Genomic DNA, 22,983 nt, shown 5'->3' with positions numbered 1-22,983 from the left:
ACATACACCGGCGCATATTGGCACTTAGGTCGGCGTAAGGGCTTTGTGAATCTGGGCCTTGGAGTTTTGAGTTTCCGCTCTGACTTCACTGGTGGTATGCTTGTCCAAGGGCCGTGATTTAGAAAATACTTTCTTAGCCAGGGTTCCATTGAAACTTTCCTTTACAATGGCAGATTGACCTCCGATTTGATGGTGCCTGCAAAGTTTTGGGCTCAATGTCACTTGGCAGAACCAGTGGCATAATAATAATAATAATACGGTAATAATAATGACACCAATGATCTTTTTAGTTGCTAATGAGGTTGGAATTCTTCCCCTTTACACCCATAGTAAGTGGGGCAATGTTATTTTTCTATCACCAATGAAATAGTTTAGTCCTGACCACCAATGGCGAGAGAAAGAAGGGGCATTCTCTCACTGAGTATAGCTCAGGGGGAATCTGTGTTGCTGGCCAAAATTTGAGCAAACATGCTTTCCACTGACCCCCAATGTAAGGGAACCCTACACTAAAAAAACAATAAAAGAAGGTGTTTCTCCACTAACCACCAATCAAATTAAATCTGTCCTTTAATTTTTCTGCACATCATTGATTTCATCATATCTGTCAGAGGGTGATAACAATTATCCATGTCATTACACTAGGAAAACCACATTCTTATTTTTTTTATTATATCCATAACTTAATAATCTTACTAATGAACTTTAGGTGAAAAAAATTAGTTGGGTTCCCTGAGACCTGAACATGATATTAAAGGTTTGTCTGGTGTGAAAAAAAATTGAGAAAAGCTGCTATAGCTCGAGCCAGATGGGCAATTAGTATTTATAGGGTCAGTAATAGAAAACAGTTTTTTTCTTAGTGCACTTTTTGTTTAGTTATTTTAATTGCAAAATATATCTAAACCCAAAACCAAGAATGTAATATATTGTAACTTTCCAGTTCTTCGACCACATGAATGCTATACTTGACTTCAGGCTTTGTACCTTTATTTTCATCTCTGATCTCCTGCCCTAGAGTGACAACCTTTATCATACTCTGAAAGCAGTGTTGTCACCCAAGGAAAGGAATTGTGTTAGGATTCCATCTCTTCTTCCTCATAACATATGGTTGAGCTGTTCTTGAGAGATCACTGTTAGAGATTTCAGTGTAGCATTATCATCTCACTACAGGAAGATAAGACCTCTCGGGATTGCCTGCAGAATCAACAGGCATGTTTTTTCACGTACAGATTTAGCAAAATGCTTCTAAATTGCATATTTAACAGTCCAATAGGAAGCAAACAATAGAAGTACATTGTTATGCCTTACATACACTTTAATTTTCAATGTTCTTCATGGCATGTTCATGAAAACACTTCATGGCATCTATCTACCAGGACTTGAATATACCGGTACATGTAACCTACCAGCATGTCCACTCTAAAGACATGCTGGTAGGTTAATCGGATCCTGTCTAAATTGGCCCAAGTGCGTCTGGCCCCTTCGGGGTAAGACCGCGCTATATCAAGATACCTCTCAACTCAACTTGTCTAACTAATGCCTTGTTCTCTCAGTCCCATACCCCCCCCCCCCCCCCATGTATGCCAAAGTCACCCGAACCTAAATTTTAAACTTGGCTGCTCCCTGCATTCCAGTAATACAAAAGCACGGAGCTCCATTCATTCATGGAGTGCAACTAATGCCCATTAGAATTCACTTACGGTACTTGCTAATACTGGCTATATAACCTAAACGCTCCAAAAAAAACATCAATATGTGTTCCTATTGGTTTCTGGGGTATGCATTGTCCTCATTCTATCCTTGCAAGTGGCAGACTTTTTATATGAAGGCAAATTTAGTACACAAGTACATTCTTTTTGAGTACATGATCCCAATCCAACTACAGAGCCAAAAGATCAGTATGGCCACCTTTTGCTTTTTGCAAGTGTGCAGCATTTAGGATATAAGAAACTGTATATCAAATATCTGATCCTGTATTCAATCTGCAGTGTGTTCATCGTGATTTGGCTGCAAGGAATGTCCTGATCTGTGAGGGAAAACTGGTGAAGATCTGTGACTTTGGCCTAGCCAGAGACATTGTCAGAGACTCCAACTATATTTCCAAAGGCAATGTAAGTGTTCCTGTAAAGGTCTTTATTATTATTATAGATAGCATAAGGCTGCCTTTTTATTGCATAACTCCCAACATTTTGAGATAGGAATGAGGGACACCTACTAACAAACGTATGTAGGCATAGGACACGCCCCCCTGTCACACCCCCTTAAAGGAGAATTGACAAAAAAAAGTTAATTAAATCCACAAGAACTTTTTTTTTTACAACTACTATTCCTTTATATTAGCTTCTAAAATGTACAAATGCAGCAATTAAGAAATTGGATGAAATGTTTAGCACTGGTAAACACTTTTTGAAAGATAAAAAGTGCATTTTATATACAACTATATAGATCAGACCTAAATGAGGGACAAATGAGGGAGAAAGAGGGACAAAGGGACATTGCTCCAAATCAGGGACAGTCCCTTGAAGTCAGGGACAGTTGGGAGCCATAATAAGGAGCTTTATGAGAGGTCTGGAATTTATCTGCTGGGGGTTCATTAGAGCAAATGCATCTCAATAGGGTTCTACTATACTTCAGATACACTAACTATTTGCTCACTTTTCTAAAGAAATGTGTAAAATATCAGATAATATACTATGTAATTGTTCCTACCACAAGGTTTGCACATAGCCATTCTCAATTACTTAGGGCTGAGTTAAAGCAGAAGTTTGAAATTACACAGTGCATGTTAATTTTATTATGTTTTATTTTTTATCTAGTTTTATGTTTGAATCTATCCAATTATAGATTTTAAAATGCAGCTCCACCAGTGTTGGAGGGTGCAGCATGGCAATATACCTGTGCAGTTATCTGCTTGTGAATTAAAATTGTAGCTCACTCCAACTATCAGTCGCCAATAAATTCAGATAATAGATTTGTATGCCAATAGACAATAGATATTTATATGTCAATAGACAAGTAAGCTAACGTTTTATTCCCTCAATTTCAGACTTTTCTTCCACTGAAATGGATGGCACCAGAGAGTATATTCAACAACCTGTATACTACTCTCAGTGATGTGTGGTCTTTTGGAATCCTTCTTTGGGAGATATTCACTTTGGGTATGAACTGTGTATGAATCTCTGATCTTAAGAGGTCTTTGAAATAGTTGTTGTGTTGTATTTAGTTAAAGAAATATGCAAAATGTTTGATTTAAAGGAATCTTGTAGTGAAGTAGGGAGACTCCCACACTCTTCCTTTTCCTTCTGAAAATACTTGTTTCCAAATTGTCATATTGATCCAATTGGATTTTATACTCTGTAAGTCACTGAGCTGAAACAAGTATTCAGACTTTTTAGATATGTATACTTTCTCCAGGTAAAATCTCAAAATACTGGAAAAAGAGACAGACAGTCAACTAGTGTATTCAGAAGAAGGACAGCAATAAAAGATATTTCTATTTCTCTCACTACATGTCATTTTATTGGTGGTATGGTGGAGAGGAGGGAATGCTCATCACTTACAGGTTTAAAGCTTTGAAGGGAAGAAAACAGGAAGTGTCCCTTTTGATGGGGCACAGTCCATGTCATAACATGATGGGGTATCCACTTCCCTCACCTCTAAAAAAATAACAGGGATCCTCTTGCCATACTTGAGGGCACATTCACACTAAAGCAATCCTTTGTGGCGCACTAATGCCTGTTATCGTCACAAAATATTCCAACTGCACACCTTCCAGGAAAATGGCCAATAAGTAAAAGGGTGCTGAAACGATCACCAGCTGGGAACCGGAAAGCAAATCATGTACACATATTCGCCAGCACACCAAGGATCATTGAAAAAACGTCCAAAAATTTAATGCATAATAGCGATCCAAAAAGCAACGTTTCGAGGTCACGCAGGACCTCTTCGTCAGGCAAAAGATACAAACACAATGCAGTACACAAATATATATAGAAAGCTGTCACCAATCAAACCATGTGAAAAAATAAAAATAAAACCCACCCATCCCAATCACCTCCTCCCCCTCCCCTCCCCCCCAAATCAGGAACCTTCATTGATTAAATTATGCAAGTACCTGCTAGTAACCAGCTGCTTGTGGATTATCATCAGGAAAAAGCAGCCTGGGGTGCCGACAACCTACCCCCGCTGTACTCACGATCGCAGTGGCGATCGCACAACTGTGTCACACATTGCTAGTGAGATAAATCAATCACATCACATGTAACAGGGCTGAAGGTGTCGACAGTATACCCCCCGCTGTGTCTGCGATCGTAGTCACGATTGCACAGCTGATACCCCACATAATACAATAAGGATTGCCAACCGCCAATCATATCTTACCACGCATCCCGCGCAAGCGCACAGGATGCGGGAAGACATCTCGGAAGACGCCGATGTGCGGCCGCTGCCGCCATGGAATCAATGATGTCAGGGCGCCGCACATCGGCCCAACCTATCACTCAAGGCAGATGTGACAGCGAGGCTTGGAAAGCAAGCCGCTGTCACATGGCTAAAGGGGCCAAGGAGAGTTACGAAATAGAGGAAGTATGGTGCGCTCACCCCAGCTTAAAAGCGCAGCAGAAAGACAGTAAAAAAGTAAGAAAAAAGGAAAAAGAAAAGAGATTAGAAAGAATAATGCCTGTTATGACATTAATGTGTGTTGTGTTAAAGTGTATTTCTACTTTTGAGGTCAAATTGAAGAAAATTCCACTATATGTTGATTATGTGTTCCCAGTCACACAGCATACCTAGAAAAAATATATTTCTTAACTTTTTAGATGTTTATAAGGAGAAAGTGTCATGGCTAAGAATTCCGGGTCTCATGTGTCTTTGTCCCCAGTAACATACAATGCAATGTTTTTTTTTGTTATGCTGTGTGAATGGGAACATGTAACAAATTTAAAGTGGCTGTTATCCCAATTTGGCTGCAAAATTTCAAATACTCTTTAAGTCAGCCCATTCATTATGAAAAGACTGTCAACTCACAACATCAAATAAAAAACTTGTGCAGCTCTGCATAAAACCAATCAACTTCCAGATTTTTTTTGTCAAAGCTTAATTGAACAAGCTGAAGTTAGAAGCTGATTGTCTACCATGCCAATTCATCAAGGACTTACAGGTTGAATGCCATATATTGATTGGTTTGCGCAAAAGTTATAGCGTCTAGGGATAGATCTATGGAATGTTTATTTATTTATTTGTTTATTTATTTTTACTAGTAAGCGATGATCAGTGATTTTTAGCAGGACTGCAACATTGCGGTGGACAGGTCGGACACCTAACTGACAATTTTGGGAACCAGCGACATTCTTACAGTGATCAGTGCTAAAAATATGCACTTACATTGTACTAATGACAATGGCAGGGAAAGGGGTTCACATTAGGGGTGATCAAAAGAGTAAATGTGTTGCCTGTTTGTGTTTTCTAAATGTATGGGGGACTGTGTGACTGGGGAAAAACGCAGATCCTTCTTCCTGCTTAGCAGGAAGTCCTATCTAAGTGTCATCCCCTGACAGAACAGAGATCTGCCTTGTTTACTTCGGCAGATCCCCGTTCTGTCTCTGTGGAGAACGATCGCGGGCAGCCGGCGGACATTGAGCCTGTTGATTTGCTCCCCCGCTGGGCAATCAGAGTGCGGGCACGCCCACAAAAGCTAGTGCACGAATCGCCGTACCTATACAACGATTTGCGCAGCCGAGCCACTTTGCCATGATAAATATGCGGCGGGTGGTGAGCATGTAGTTAAACTGTTTTAGAAAATGTCCAAAAATGGAACGCCGGAACCTTTTAGCTAAAAGATTTTGAATTTCACCTAGCCATGGGAATTTCACCTTTTCATAAATGTTTTGGGGCAGATTCACGTACCTCCGCGCATCTTTCCGCCGGGCGCAGCATATCTAAGATGCACTACGCCGCCGTAACTTTTTTTTTCGAATCCTCAAAGAATTTGCGTCGTAAGTTACGGTGGCGTAGTGTATCTTTGGCGGCGTAAGGGCGCGGAATTCAAATGGATGTAATGGGGGCGTGTTTTATGTAAATACGTTGTGACCCGACGTAAACAACGTTTTTTTTTAACGGCACATGCGCCGTCAATAGATACGCCGGCGTAATTCTTTTGTGGATCTGCCCCTTTCTCTTTTATAAAGTGAAGAAGTATCCTATCCCTCTATTACCCTTTAATGTAAATTCTCAGTTTCAGCAACACTGTCAGTCAAAAATAAATGTACTTTTTACCATCTCTACAGGTGGAACACCCTACCCAGAGCTGCCAATGAATGAGCAGTTTTACAATGCTATAAAGAGAGGCTATCGGATGTCAAGACCTTCTTACGCGTCAGAGGAAATGTAAGTCAGAATAACCTAACCAATAACCTGACCAACGTCCCTTTGACAAAACCACTGCCAGGTTTTTTTTTTTTTCTGTGTTCCTTTTAGGACACTCTAAAGCTGGCCATACATTATACAATTTTCTTGTACAATTTCCTTTAGACTTACCTTCAACTACGTAGTGCAAGGGCCTGCCTAATGGGACAAAAATTAAAGAGATGTTTAGGTTTGACCTCATATTATATGTTTTTGGTAAATCTAAAGGAAAATTGCATGATGTATGGCCAGCCTTATGTTCCAGTCAGATGACTATGACAATGACAATTCTGAAATGTTTATGGTTGTCACAGAAGTAAGGGCTCACTCATGCCAGATGTGTTGAGCTGCAGGCTATACGCAATGCTGAAAAAACAATTAATCTCCAGTTTCCTTGTTCACACTATATACAAGTGTGTTGAGGAAAATGCAGTCATGCTACATTGTTATGCAGTCCAATGCACAAAAACACATCAATTCACATCAACGCAATCAAAATAAAAAAAACTTCATGTTCTATGTACAGAGAAAATGAATTTAAAAATTCATGTCATGTTTTTGGTGTACGTTTATCAAACATTGATAATTTATCTCATTGCAGTTCTCATAGAAAAATCTTCTCCTCTGGCACCCTGTTTATGAAGCGGAGAACATTTGTTCTCAGAAGGAGATGAGAAGTTTTTCCTCTGAGAACACCTGAGATCTGAGTAGAAGGGGGAGGGGCTGCCTGTGATCTCCTCATACACCTGTGTGATTACAGAGCAGCTGAGTTTTTGAAGTGAAAGCAAAGTTAAAAAGACTGTGTTATTACATGAAAATAATAAGCGCTTTTTTAACTCCGTTTTTTTGACACACATTTTGGCACATTGTTTAAATGTGTGTTTTTAATTGCTAATTTTGGCATTATTTATGCATATTTTGGATTTTTTTTAAACATGGCATATTTTTTTAACACACATCTGGCCGTAGGTTTTTTTATTGTGCATTTTTTTAAACACACATTTTGGTCCTTTAGCACACATTTTGGCACAGGTTATTTTAAGATGCATTTTGGTGTGGTTTGTAATGCACACTTTGGTGCTTTTTTTAGCATATAGTTTGACACCTTTTTAACGTGCATTTTGATTTGCTTTATATGCGTATTTTGGCAAACCACACATTTGCTAGCCACTTTTGGGATGCCATTAACAATTAATGACACCGCAAGCATATCATGCATTTTGCATGTGTTTCTGGAACGCACTCCAAAACGCAGGTAAACAAATGACCCAAAATACGTTAAAAAAAGCACCAAAATGTAAATTTTGGGCATGGAGCATTGTGCATTTTTTCAATGCGCATTTTGGCAAGTTGCTAGAGTATTTGTCAAATGACAAAATGTGTGGCAAAATGCATGTCGCTAACTGCATTTGGGGTGCCATTAACAATGAATGGCACCCAAAAACGCATTGCGTATTTTGACAGAATTTTAGAGCAATTTGGAATTGTGGAAAGAATTGCACAATTCTGCATTGCTCAGATGTGAATGGGTCCTAAAATATTTTTTTTTTTAACTATACTGTGTATGTGTGTGTGTGTAATATATATATATATATATATATATATATATATATATATATATATATATATATATATATATATATATATATATATATATATATATATATTATGTGTGTGTGAGTAATATATATATATATATATATATATATATATATATATATATATATATATATATGTGTGTGTGTATATATATATATATAATCACCTATATACATAAATATATATAGTTATTATTTATATCAATCTTTAAGCTTGCTTTTGCTGATATTAGGAGGAAAGAAACCTCCTTCTTCACATCACAGCAGCTTCTCACCCATATTCTCAACCTCTGAGCTGGAGAATCTGGGAGGGAGATATTTTACAGAGATAGCCAGTGAGATCCTCAGATCTCACCTTCATAAACTGGTCATCTGTGTAAAAGTGAATGACAGAAGGGTGTGTCTTGTGATGAGAAGTGAAAAACATGTTCTCCACTCCTCATCTCAGCTTCATAAACTGGTACACCTGTGATCATCAGGATCTCAGCTCTTCTCTGTTTGATAAACGTACACCTATGTGCCTTGTGGAGTGAATGAGTCAACGCATCTCAACACATGCCTAGAGATGTGTGTTAACACATATCATGATGCACATTGACACATCACAACTAGGACATGCACTCATTGATGTACATTATGAGAAGTGTTCAAATCCTAGACAATGCATTGCAATACTTGGTGTAATTTTTATTGATTTTAATGGAAAACACATTGAAGGAAAAATACATAGGTGTAAATCCAGCCTTGGGAGTCATTTACACCATGTCCGTTGAGCTGCATTGATCAACGGATGTGCCACACAAGGACATGCAGAAAGCAATTGTCTTCTGTGGGCCTTGTAGTGCAGTGGTCATCAACTCTGTCCTCAGGGCTCACCAACAGGCCAGGTTTTATGTATTACCTTGGGGAGATGCAGACTAGAATACTGCCATCACTGAGCAGCAAATGATATCACCTGTGATGTATTTCAGTTATCTTGCAAACCTGGCCTGTTAGGCTGGGTTCACACTTGTCCTACAACGGTCCTACATTGGGAGCTCATGTAGCATGACGTGTGAAAATCAATGTTTCCCTATGAGAGCTGTCTTAACTGGTCCGACACAAGTCGGTCCGACTTTGAAACTACTCCCTGTACTACTTTGGTCCTACTTTGATCCTACATCAGCCCATTGAATATCATTAAAGTAGGATCAAAGTAGGAGCCTTGTCCTAACCATCCGACTTTTGACATCCAACTTGTGATTACAGCAGCAGTAAAATTGTTTTGATTGGTCAAAGAACAAGTCAGACTATCACAAAGTAGGATCAAAGTAGTATCCTGTTCATGAAAGTAGGATGGATGTAGGACCAATGTAGGATCAATGTAGGACCAATGTAGGACCAATGTAGGATCAGTGTAGGACCAATGTAGCAGAGCAAAGTAGGATGAAAGTAGTGTAGTAGTGTGAACCCAGCCTTAGGCTGGGTTCACACTACTACACTACTTTCATCCTACTTTGCTCTGTGTTCAATGTTTCCCTATGAGAGCGTCTTGTAGCGTCCTACACAAGTCGGTCAGACTTTGAAAATGCTCCCTGTACTACTTTTGGTCCTACATTGATCCTACTTCAGGCCCATTGAATATCATTGAAGTCGGACCAAAGTAGTATCCTGTTCATGGAAGTAGGATGGATGTAGGACCAATGTAGGACCAATGTAGCAGAGCAAAGTAGGATGAAAGTAGTGTAGTAGTGTGAACCCAGCCTTAGGCTGGGTTCACACAACTACACTACTTTCATCCTTGTATAAGAGCAGAGCGTACAGAGATCTTTTTCATTCATAGAGCTTCTGGCAAGCTTGCTAGGTCAGTAGAAGCACAAAATACCTGTTGATATGCCCTATTGTGGGCTGACAACACACAACATTTCTTTGGACTGAGTGGTGTTAGCCCTGCCCAGTGTCTTTTGTCAAACTACTGTTAAGCCGACCATAGGTGGAGCGATTTTCTTGGTTGCATTGTTGCAGGGAAAAAAAATCGCTTGATAACCTCATCAAAACAGCTGGGGGAGGGGCATAGGAAGTCACCCCCCGCCAGGGGAACAGAGTGATTATTGCTATCACACTCTTGCTGCTGGGTTTTGCAGGTAATATTTTTATTTAACAAACTTCATGTATTTTGCGTGGATACCTTCACAGATTTCTTTGAGGCCAAAATCATGGCAAGGATACCTTCCGTGAGAAAGGGAACCAGTGAATTCAACCTCCTATATGCAGATTTCATCTCAATATTTAACGGGAATGTATTTTAACTGGTAGAAATCTGTTTGACATTTTGGTTAACTTTGCTATTTGGTCATCCTTTTTTTTCTTTCAGATATGAAATTATGCAGAAATGTTGGGATGAGAAATTTGAGACGAGGCCTTCTTTCAGTAACCTAGTGGATATGACAGGAAATCTTCTAGTTGAAGGCTACAAACAGGTATGTTGTCTGTCCTAATTTACAGGAACCCTGCCTGGTTCATTTTCCTGCTTAGCAAGAGTAAAGTTGTATAAAGTTACCCTGTCACCAAAAGGTCATTTACAAAAAAGGTCCGCCCTGTAAAAGGAAAGGCGCTATACTCATTTTACAGGTGTCAGTGACTTGAAATGCCCTAGCTTCACTACGTCCTGGCCACTGCAGGTAATCGTGTGGTCAGATGGGGCAAGTACCTGTGGAAATACGGCTTCTTCTTTCTTTCTCCCTGGTTGCTGCATGTATTTCACAATTGCTGGTGCATAAATAGCTGCTCCCCATGCTGTACGCAGTGGATTTTCCCACTGGCTCGTATATCCTGTAATGGCATACTAGTTGGCAGGAGGAGAAACTATGGCATGTGGCGGAAGGAGCAGCTATTCACACACTTGGAAGTGTGTTAAATACCTGCAGCAGCCATGGAGCATTGAAGCAGAAACATTTTAAGACAGGGGCTGACAGAAAGTTACAGTGCATCCGGAAAGTAGTCATAGCACTTCACGTTTTCCACATTTTGTTATGTTACAACTAGAGTTGAGCGGACACCTGGATGTTCGGGTTCGACGGGTTCAGCCGAACTTCGAAAAAAAAAGTCCAGGGAAATAACTTAAAATATGGAGAAAACACTGCAAAATATATATTTTTGCCCTAAATGGGTGTTTTTTTGAATAGCACAATAGAAGAACAGTATCTAAAGGGTGTATCCCACACGTACAGATATGTTAGAAACACTGCAAAATTTTATTTTTTTTGCCCTAAATGGATGTTTTTTGAATAGCACAATAGAAGAACAGTATCTAAAGGGTATATCTCACAGTAACATATGCAGTGCTGGTGTAATTTGATTTCTGAAGCAGGACTGACTCCTATCTATTTCTCTCCCTAAAACCAACACCAGGAACCTTTCCCTAAAGTATCTAATGCAGAGTGACTTGCTGTGCTATGTAGATCGCTGAGTAATTTGATTTCTGAAGCAGTACAGTCTGACTCCTATTTAATTCTCTCCCTCAGAGCAGCAGCGCCAGCCTTTCCCTACCCTATCTAAAGCAGAGTGACGTGCTGTGCTATGTGCCTTTAGCTTATATAGAGGCTGGGTCACATGTTGCACTGGCCAATCACAGCCATGCCATTAGTAGGCATGGCTGTGATGGCTTCTAGGTCACACGAGTTAAACGAATGTTGATTGGCTGCCCTGCAGCGTGCCATTACATTGCCAAACACCGAACTCGAACCCGAAATTACAGTAAATTGTTCGGGTCCGTGTACCAAAAATCCAAAAGTCCGGTACGAACGCCACTTTACAGTTCGGGTTCGCTCAACCCTAGTTACAACCTTATTTTAAAATGGATTAAATTCATTATTTTCCTCAAAATTCGACAAACAGTACCCCATAATGACAATGTAAAAGAAGTTTGTTTGAAATCTTTACAAATTTATTAAAAAAAATAAATGAAAAAAAAATCACATGTACATAAGTATTCACAGCCTTTGCTCAATACTTTGTTGAAAAACCTTTGGCACCAATAACAGCCTCAAGTCTTTTAGAGTATAATGCTACAAGCTTGGCACACCTATTTTTGGGAAGTTTTTTCCATTCCTCTTTGCAGGACCTCTCCAGCTCCATCAGGTTGGGTGAGGAGTGTCGGTGCACAGCCATTTTCAGATCTCTCCAGAGATGTTCAATTGGGTTCAAGTCTGGGCTCTGGTTGGGCCACTCAAGGACATTCACAGAGTTGTCCCGTAGCCACTCCTTTGTTATCTTGGCTGTGTGCTTAGGGTCAATGTCCTGTTGAAAGATGAACCTTTGCCTCAGTCTGGGGTCCAGAGCGTTCTGGAGCAGGTTTTTATCAAGGATTTCTCTGTACATTGCTGCATTCATGTTTCCTTCAATCCTGACTAGTCTACCAGTTCCTGCCACCGAAAAACATCCCCACAGCATGATGCTGCCACCACCATGCTTCACTGTAGGGATGGTATAGGCCAGGTGATGAGTGGTACCTGGTTTCCTCCATTCAGGCCAAAGAGTTCAATCTTTGTTTCATCAGAGTAGAGAATTTTGTTTCTCATGGTCTGAGAGTCCTTCAGGTGCCTTTGGCAAACTCCTGGCAGGCTGTCATGTGCCTTTTACTGAGGAGTGGCTTCTGTCTGGCCACTCTACCATACAGGCCTGATTGGTGGAGTGATGCAGAGATGGTTGCTCTTCTGACAGGTTCTCCTCTCTCAACAGAGAAACGATGGAGCTCTGTCAGAGTTCTTGGTCACCTCCCTGACTAAAGTCCTTCTCCCTTGATCGCTCAGTTTGGCTTGGTGGCCTGCTCTAGGAAGAGTCCCGGTGGTTCCTAACTTCTTCCATTTACGGAAGATGGAGGCCACTGTCCTCATTGGGACCGTCAATGCTGCGGAAACTGTTCTATACCCTTCCCCAGATCTGTGACTCAATACAATCCTGTCCTGGAGGATAGACAGGTGCGTGCCTTTCCAAATCACGTCCAATCAACTGAATTTACCACAGGTGGGCTATAATCAAGTTGTAGAAACATCTCAAGGATGATTGATCAGTGAAAACAGGATGCACCTGAGTTCAATTTTAAATGTCATGGCAAAGGCTGTGAATACTAATGTGCATGTGATTTTTTATTTTTTTTTTATTTTTAATAAATTTGCAAAGTTTTCAAACAAATTTCTTTCATGTAGTCATTATGGGGTATTGTTTGTACAATTTTGAGGAAAATAATGAATTTAATCTATTTTGGAATGAGGCTGTAACATAACAAAATGTGGAAAAGTAAATATTTTACGGATGCAGTATAGTGCCTGATCTTTGCACAAATGATCATTTTTATTTATTTTTTATTACAATGTAGGGATATGGTCACTTTATTAGGGAAGGGTAAAATCTAAACATATATTCCAGGTTCTAAAATGGATTATTGGTTATTCATTTATTGGATTAAATGGGCATAGGAGGTAATGTCTGAATGACAGGAAGTAGAATTAATTGTCTGTGATATCTTTTGCAGAGATACAAACAAGTGGATGAAGAATTTTTAAGAAGTGATCACCCTGCTGTGGTTCGTGTCAGACCCAGAATGGCAAAAATGAATAATGTAGGAGAAAGCATTACAAATATTTTGTATTCAGCTGTGCAACCAAATGACAGCGACTATATTATTCCTCTACCTGACCCCAAGCCTGAAGAGTCAGAGAACATGCTCAATGAGAATTCAGAGAGTCGCCCAAGGTAAGAAGACTCATAACCCTAATCACACTGTAGCAACTTAAAAAAACTGCAGGTAAAAACATTTCCCCAAGAAAAGTCAGAGGCTATATTCTAGCAAAGCCCTCTCCCTCTTCTGGGGGTAATTAAAGTGGTTGTAAAGGTACATGTTTTTTCACCTTAATGCAGTTGTTCTCAACCTTTCTTTTGCCGTGACCCCTTGATAAAATTTCCCAAGTTGTGGGGACCCCTAACAGTAAAATTATTTTCGTAGCGTGGGTTTTCAGCACCCAAGGCAAGTAATTTGCGCCCCTAACCCACAGACATTTAGCGCTCCCTGAGTCCCTTCCACTCACAGTATTAAAACCCCTTATGGTACATTTTAGGATGTACCATTATTTCTCTTTGTTCTCCTTTCTTTCTTGCTATCCTAATTTTTTGTGTCCCCCCCCCATCCCTCTCTCTAGCGATCTTTATTGTTCTTTCAGTGGGAGTTTTGGGGAGAGTTCTGATCAACAAATTTAAGTGCTCTTGATCGAGGTCATCTGCTAAACTGAAAACTGTAGAGGTAACTCTAATCACAGGCAGTGTTGTTCACTGTGTCTCCAGCTTCACTGTGTCTCTGGTAACTGAGTGGGCGGCTGCAGGCTCCAGGAACAGCCTAGCTGGGCGGCCACGAAAAGGCTGGGAGAGCAGTGAAGGCTTCAGAAACAGCTTAGGATTCGGTGACCCCTGGCAAATCGTCAATTGACCCCCGAGGGGGTCCCGACCCCAGGTTGAGAACCACTGCCTTAATGCATCCTATGCATTAAGGTGAAAAAACATTCGGTGATTGCAGGCCCCCCAGTTTACTTACCTGAGCCCTCGAAAGTCCTGGGTTGAGACCAAGCTTGATGTCGGCCCGGACTTCTCGGCTCTTCATTGGATAGATTGATAGCAGCGCAGCCGATGGCTTGCGCTGCTGTCAATTAACTCCAGTGATGCGAGGGCCGGGGGCAGAGCGGAGCCTTGTAGTCAGCGGCTATGGACGCCGCTTACAGTACTCGGGGCGCACCCGCAATATAACCCCCTTGGCAGAGTGCTTCCCAGGGGGGGTTAGCTGATGCGGGAAGGAGCTGACACACCCACCGAGGGACCCCAGAAGACGTGGATTGGGGCCACTGTGCAAAACAAGCTGCACAGTGGTGGAGGTAAGTATGACATGTTTACAATCACTTTAAATACTCTCTTGCCGCGTACACACAACAGTTTTTCATGACAAGAAAAATGCAATTGTTTAAATTGGTCGTGAAAAACGGTCGTGTGTATGCTCCTGAGCATTTTTCTCAAAGAGAAAAATGCCCATTAAAAATGTAGAACCTGCTCTATTTTTTTCTCGTCTGTCTTTTTCACGTCGTGAAAAAGCGGTCGTGTGTACGCTTTAACGAGGGGGAAAAAACGCACATGCTCAGAAGCAAGTTATGAGACAGGGAAATATGCAAAAGCAGCCCAAAGGGTGGCGCCATTCGAATGGAACTTCCCCTTTATAGTGCTGTCGTACCTGTTGTACGTCACCGCGCTTTGCTCGAGCATTTTTTTCACGAACGTGTGTATGCAAGGCAGGCTTGAGAGGAATCACGACAAATCATGTTGAGAAAAACTTATTTTTTTGTATGACATGAAAAACAGTCGTGTGTACGCGGCATCTGTGCTGGCTTAGCATCTCCACCTCTCCCCTCACATGTCTACATAACTTTTTATGTAACTGCCAGGGGAGGAGGAAGTGGATTACTATGGAGTGGTAAGCCTGAGTTTGCTGGGGCTGCTGACATTAAAGAGCAAAAGTAGTCTCAGGGTTTCTGCTTGTCCACTCAAGGCTTTTACAGGTAAATGGCATGCATAAAATATGTAAATGCTCATATAAACTTGATGGAAGATTTTTGTTAAAATGAATACCTGGCAAAGGGGTCAGTCCAGAGGCCTTCTCAGTGAGGGTGGGATGATCTGCTTTGTTCACCTGTGCTGTGTAACTTCCCTTTCCCCAGTTTACAGTTCTGCCAGACAGATTCATATTTCCAAGGCAGGTAACACAATATAACAATAAAAGGCTCTGTGAACAAAAAATGTGCGTTATATCAAATAAGCACCACTGTAAAAACAGTGACCAGTGAAAGTGAATGAAAAGTGCTCCAGTGCTCAAAATAAATTGGTGCATCATTCAACAGTTTAAATAGATTTCTCAAAAAAGATAAATCTCTCCACTCTCCATTGTTGTCTGATGAGTTCTAGTCTGCTGGGAGAGTTGTTTGAGCACTGGAGCACTTTTCATTCATGGTAGAAAGACTGAACTTTCGAGTTTAGAACTATGGACGTGCTGCCGACATGGTCAGAGTAGCACTGGATGAGGCCACGTTTCATTGGCACTAGGTCAGTCCCACACTACACAGTTTGACACGTCTGGATGAGTGAATTTCAGTGCCTGCTTCCATTCCCTGAACACCGATAGGGAGACATTTCAGCTTCAGCTTGGAGCGGCAGTTCAAGTTTTTTCATGATCCCAGGATGGACCAATCTTTATTTGTCATATACCTGGTCACTTTGGTTTTTACAGTGGTGCTTATTTGATATAATACATTTTTTATGTTTCTTATTGTTATATTGTGTTACATATTTTGAACTAAAGGCCACAGCAATATTGCCGGTTGTGTAAATTTGTTTGGGGTATTGTATGTCTGTAGACCTGAGTGGGGTGATCATATTCAGGTTTGAATCTAATTGGTGTTTATGAGGAACTTTTTTATTAATGACAGTTTGATACAACAGGCTTGTTGTATGTCAGAGAAAACAAAAAGTCTGCAGTGGGTGTGTTTGAGACTGCTTCTTCAGCATTACAAACAGATAAAAAGGGGTTCCCAGATTGTGAATGAGTAACTTAAAGGGGTTGTAAAGGTTTAATAATAAAAAAAAAATACAAACACACATATCATACTTACCTCCACTGTACAGTTCGTTTTGCGCAGAGTGGCCCCAATCCTCGACTTCTGGGGTCCCTCGCCAGCTGTCTCGGCTGGCGAGGGAAGCTCTCTCCCAAGGGGGTGACCTTGCGGGCACGCTCCTGTTTCATATACTTTGCGTCCATAGACACAGAGTGTATGGCCCCATACACACGATAGAATTTATCCGCGAATACGGTCCAGCGGACCGTTTCCGCGGATAAATCCTCTCGTGGATTTCGGCGGATTTTCATGCGATGGTGTGTACACACCATCGCATTGAAATCCGCGCCAAAATCCTCTGGCGATGACGTGTCGCGCCGTCGCCGCGATTATGACGCGGCGACGTGCGCGACGCTGTCATATAAGGAATTCCACGCATGCGTCAAATCATTACGACGCATGCGGGGGATCCCTTCGGACGGATGGATTCGGTGAGTCTGTACAGACCAGCGGATCCATCCGTTGGGATGGACTCCAGCAGATGGATATGTTGTGCATGTCAGCGAATATCCGATCTTCTGGAATCCATCCCAGGGGAGATTTATCCGCGGAAACAGATCCGCTGGCGTGTACACACCATAGGATCTATCCGCAGAAACCCATTTGCTGGGATGTATCTGCGGATGGATTCTATCGTGTGTACGGGGCCTTAGTCTCGGCCCCTATTCTCAGACTGTGGTTATTCCTATCATAATTCCTGGCTGTTTCTTCCCACCTCAAAGTTTTTGGTGTCCCTGCCTACCCTTTGTGTGTGTCCATGATATAAAAATAAATAAAAAAATCCAACAACAATAGTGGGCACAGCATGCGTGCCGGCCCAAGAACTCAGGAGCAGATATCTCATTAATAGAGTTCCAGATAAATTTCACAGGTACCCTCCAGTATATATTAAACAATGAAATATGTTATGAGTGGATTGACCTTTTACCTTTTATGATGTAAAGTCTCCCTAGACTCTAAATAAAAATGCACAAGACTGAAATATTGCAGCACCCATTATGATTGTAATTTGTTTTAAAAGGCAAAAGCATCTTTGTGCGGCCAAATTTATGGCCAACAGTTCATTGCAATTAAGATATTTTTTTTTCTCTTTTCAATTTATCACACAGTTCTACACTGCAAGAAGGAAATACATCATCTACAATCTCCTGTGACAGTCCTCTGGGACAGCCAGAGCAAGAGGTGGAAAGTGATCTTCAGCAAGCTGAGCAACCTCATGAAGTAGAGGAAAGTTTCCTGTAGCAAAAAAAAAAAAAAGAATCAAGATTTGGCAATTACCAATAGCTGCAATTGGGTTTTTATGCATCGAGGTACAAACAAAATATTATGTACTGATTATTTTGGCTTGCCGTCCCAAAGACAACCAGGTCCATTACCTGGATTTGAAGACCAAAGAAATCATTATGCTCTACAATCTTGGCACACTGCAATATCACACTTCACTTTCAAGAATGTTTGACTCAAGGACGATTGCCTTTAATAGGTATTGTGGTTAAACCATAGGATGGAAAATCCACAGACGCCAAACCAGTATTACGAACGTTGATCTTCCATTCCAAGTGTTAAACCAGAATAAATGTGCAATATAATGGATGAATTCCGATGTTTACTTTGTTGAAGTATTGAATGGTACTGAAAGCACCAATAGAGACTGTCAGAAGCACAAAGTATGGATGTCTAAGAAGACAAAGTGGCCATGTATATCAGTCCACCATTTATTTTCCTTACTTCTAATATGGCTGCCGGCATGACTAATGCACTTCTAGAATTGAAAAAACTGGTGACATCTCTTACTGTTTTTAAAAGGAGGCACAGGGAACATCACCCAACTTTTTAATTGTCCCAGAAGAAATGTGATTTGGTTAAATGGACATAGTTTAACCAATGGACAGTTTGGGCAGGAGTTGGACATAGGGTACATGTCTACTTTATCTTGCTGATACTTTTGGGAAAGTACAATATGCATTTATGTCTACATATGTCTACCTACAGATTATAGCACATCTCAGCTTTGCAATGATTCTAGCACAATCCTAAATATAAAATATTGGCCAGAAAACATCTCCTCTGACTTTTGAGGCCAACATATAGACTTGGATATCGAAAAGGCAGGGGAGGAGGAAAGGGTTGAATGAGGGTTCTGCATTATTATGCATGGTTCTCATATAACCGCTTCTGTTTTTACCAATATTAAATGGGCTTCAGCATCTGAGCTAAAAGTCTATATCTATCAGATTTGCATATACATAGATATCTAGGCTTCTTACAGCCCTAAAAGGGAAATGGCTGATAGACCAATCTGCCTGTCCAGCATTATCCTTCTGAACAGAACAGTCAGCGGATCTGCAGCTCTATCGATCTGTGAACGGAAAGCTAAATGAGTGTAAATGCAGCTTTGTACACAGCTCTATATGTACTAAAAAAATTCTTGGGAATATAATGTTACGGTGGCGGCTGGACCGCCAGCCAAAAATAATAATAAAAAATGAAAAGAAAAGATATTACAGATTATTGTAGGGAGGGAAATGCGCTTTATCCTGTTGTAACAAATCTAAGTAGGCCCTAGGTCTGTCTGTGACTGACTTCCTGGGTTTATATGTAATTTGTAGCATCTTTATAACCCTATCTATATATTTCTAACCAACAATTCAGCTGTTAAAGAATATTTGCATGTCCATTGTTATTCACTTTATTATTATCACAAATATAGGAAAAATTTGTGACATCTATTCACATTTATCTACTCGCAATTTCAATCATATATATATACCAATCACTGTAAAAAGCAGAATCCAGATATAATGTCAATGTAACATTTTTAGTAAAAAAGTTATATGAAGGGTATCTTACAGCTGAACACCATGTGGACAGCAAAAAGCAATAATGAAGAGTTCCGCATTTAAAGATTCATTAAATGTATTTTTAAATGCCACTCTTTTGTAATACTCTAATCATTAGCAAGCACAATGGGCGAAGGGAGGGACAATACCAAAATACCAAGAATATTGGGTAGAGTATAGGTTTTACTACGTTCAATTTTGTGGTTATTTGTTCCACCATTGAGGAGACATCACCCCATTTCCTGTTCTATAGACATAAGAGTTATGCCGCATACACACGATCGGTCAAACCGAAGAGAACGGTCTGATGGACCGTTTTCATCGGACCAAACCGATCGTGTGTAGGCCCCATCGGTTATTTATCCATAGGTTAAAAAAAAGCAATCTTATTTTAAATTTAACCGATGGATACCTAACCGATAGAAAAAAAAAACGATTGTTTGTAGGCACGTCCATCGGTTAAAAATCCACGCATGCTCAGAATCAAGTTGACGCATGCCTTGAAGCATTGAACTTTTTTTTCAGCACGCCGTTGTGTTTTACATCACCGTGTTTTGACACGATCGTTTTTTTAACTGATGGTGTGTAGGCACGACTGATCATCAGTCAGCTTCATCGGTTAACCGATGAAAACGGTCCATCAGACCGTTTTCATCGGATGAACCGATCGTGTGTACAGGGCTTAAGAGGAAATCTCTTTAAAGTGAGGAGAAATTCCATTTTAACACTTGTCACAGAAACAATTGTTCTCATTAGAAGATATCACCTATGCTCCAGATACAACATTAAAATGCTTGATTTCTCCTAAATTTTCTTCCTGTTGTCACCAAGACAATAGATGAAGGTGAATCTCCCTAGTGTTGACATACACATCAACACAAAACGAACAGAGGTTTTTACCTTTTCCTACCCTGTCCAAAATGGAACGGAAAATGTTTTGGCCAGAGCTCTATTATATCTAAATGGAATAATAATTTAATGAGTTGGGAAAACATAAGTGAAGGTGTTGCATATATTACATAGAGCTCCACTGTTAAAGCTACAGATCTGCACATAATGCCATTACCAACCAACTCACTATGATAACAATACCATGTGTATTATGTTTTTTTAAATCTTCTTTTGTTTTGCACATTATTTATGCACAGAACTTTCCACTGAGTCAGATTTCCGTTTTACATTAACTTCCTTTAAATATAGACACTATGGAAAGAGAGAGAGATGGCTCTCATGTCAGTAATGTGCAATTTTATAGAAGGGTAATTCATGTATAGGTGTGAAATCTCTTATATGAAATCTTTGTTTCTCTCAACGTTTGTCCAACAAAGGGCATTTTTACTATTTGAAGTGCTATTTCCCGAAAATAATTAGGAAATTCAATTATAGGTAATGCTCATTTGCAACCAATCAGATTTAAGAAGTCATTTTTCTAGAGCAGCACCCATATTTGTGTTTTTTTTTTTAAAATAGGAAACATGTCATACGTACCTGCTCTGTGCAAAGGTTTTTGGACTGAGCAGCCCAGATTCTCCTCTTCTCGGCCCCCTCTGGCGCTCCTGCCTCCTGGGGGCAATCGTGTAGGTTCGCTCCTGAGCTGCGTTCTGTGTGTACATTGACACAGAGTGCGGCTCGGCCCCACCCCCACTCCCTCCTGCCTGGCTGGGATTCACAGCAGCAGAAGCCAATTGCTCCTGCTCCTGTCTCTGAGCCTTTGAGGAGAGAGAGAAATAAAAGAGCTGCTGCTCTTGCACACAACGCCGGATCGAGATCAGGTTTAGATAAATATAAGGAGGGACTGTGGGGGAGGAAACTGAGAATGCAGAGAATGCATTAAGATAAAAAACCTTAAAGGAGTTGTAAAGGGAAAAAAAAATTTTGCTTAAAATTAATGTCTGCAAGGTAGACAGACAGAATAGTGTAATGATTCTGTTAAAAAAAAACGAGTAAATACCTATTAAATTCCTTCATCTATATCACCTCCGGCATTCTAGTTTCTGTTCTCTCATTCACTTCCTGGTTTGCATCGCTCGTTCATGTAAGAACTACATTTCCCAGTATGAATTGCGGGACGCCCAGTAATTCACACCTCCTTAAAGTCTCTAATACGTAGAGAGCGTCCTGCCGCACAGATGTAGTTCCCAGGAGGGGGCGAGCACGTTACTGACCACCGCAGTAAAGCCTCCCTTCACGGTGGTGAGTAACAATCAGACAAGCAGGAAGTGAACAGAACAAAAACAAACAATGAGGAAGTGAAATGAGGAATGTCTGCAGGTAAAGGATGCTTATTATGAAAAAAAAAATGTTTTCCTTTACAACCCCTTTAAGTCTTTAGAACCACTATAAATTTAATCTCCAGCGCTGTCGGTGTCATCAGTCATGGCTTCTGCACCAGGGTCAACACCATCCCTTATTCTCATTCTGAGCTAGTTATGAGTTGTAAATGTCAGACTGCAATAGCAATGCAAATAATGGAATGAAAAGGAGGACTCATAATGCTTGATAGAAGTTGCTTACCATGTGACCTATGCCATGGCATAAGGCAAAGTCAACATTAAAGTGGATGTAAACCCCAAAGAACAGAGAAACGGACTTTATAATTTGGTAAGTTTTTATCTGGAATTCTGTTAATTTTCACTGAACATTAAAAGAGGATTGCTCAGCGCTGGATTAACTCTGTGTGGCAAGACTGGGCACAGATGATAGGGAATCTTATACTCTTCATTGTGACATCAAAAACAAAAAAACAATTTTTTGGGTTTACATCCACTTTAAAATAATCATTATAAAATAAAGATTTATTAACTGTAACACTGTAAAAATTGTCTTTGCCTTTGGCCCAAACCTAATTTTAAATTTTTTTTTTTTTAAATGCAATCTGATTGGTGCAGAGCTCAGTTTAGTTATAATAGAGACCACTGATAATAAGGGAAATGTTTGTATGTTTGGCCTCTTTATTGAGCATCAGTAATTATTTTTGGACTATGGGTTTCTAGATAACAGATCTCATACCTGTACTAGTTTTTATGGGTACTATTTTACAACAGAAATTTTTATGTTCATGATGTTTTTCTTAAATGTACATATAATGTTGCCATACTTGGTAAAGAAAATATATCACTATTTTGAATTACATACACTCTCAATAAAGTATAGCATTTTGTATTAATCTGTCATTCATTACGTTGCTTGTGGACCAGTATCATCTTATAGAGTAAAGCAAACTGGTTATGGGCACAGTTTTCTCGGCAAGAAAACTCTTGGGAGAGCTTTTTGCAGAGAAAACCGTGCGTGTGTATGGTTTCTCGTCCGTAAAACTGCCGGGAATCTCAACGAGAAAAATAGAGATCCTGCTCTTTATTTTCCTCGTCGGGATTCTCAGCAGTGTTTTCCTGCTGAGAAACCCGAGCATGTGTGTACTTACCTGCCTCCATGTAAACCCACGCATGCTCGATGAGACTTCGG

At 40.3% G+C, this 22,983-nt stretch overlaps 1 protein-coding gene across 1 annotated transcript in view; it reads left to right on the top strand.

Annotated features, from left to right (window-relative positions):
- Positions 1-18,519, top strand: part of PDGFRB (platelet derived growth factor receptor beta) — a 181,495-nt gene extending 162,976 nt beyond the window's left edge. Inside the window, exons 19-24 of the mRNA XM_040345012.1 lie at positions 1,986-2,108; positions 3,044-3,155; positions 6,282-6,381; positions 10,351-10,456; positions 13,510-13,730; positions 17,791-18,519. Of these exons, the coding sequence (XP_040200946.1) occupies positions 1,986-2,108; positions 3,044-3,155; positions 6,282-6,381; positions 10,351-10,456; positions 13,510-13,730; positions 17,791-17,923 (795 nt within the window). The 3' untranslated portion in view covers positions 17,924-18,519. The remainder of the gene's footprint in view (positions 1-1,985; positions 2,109-3,043; positions 3,156-6,281; positions 6,382-10,350; positions 10,457-13,509; positions 13,731-17,790) is intronic.
- Positions 18,520-22,983: the final 4,464 nt, after the last annotated feature.

The sequence above is a fragment of the Rana temporaria genome, chromosome 3, assembly GCF_905171775.1.
Source record: "Rana temporaria chromosome 3, aRanTem1.1, whole genome shotgun sequence".
Classification (NCBI taxonomy): domain Eukaryota; kingdom Metazoa; phylum Chordata; class Amphibia; order Anura; family Ranidae; genus Rana; species Rana temporaria.
Note: the sequence above shows the minus strand (reverse complement) of the source record. Positions and strands in the feature narration are given on the sequence as shown.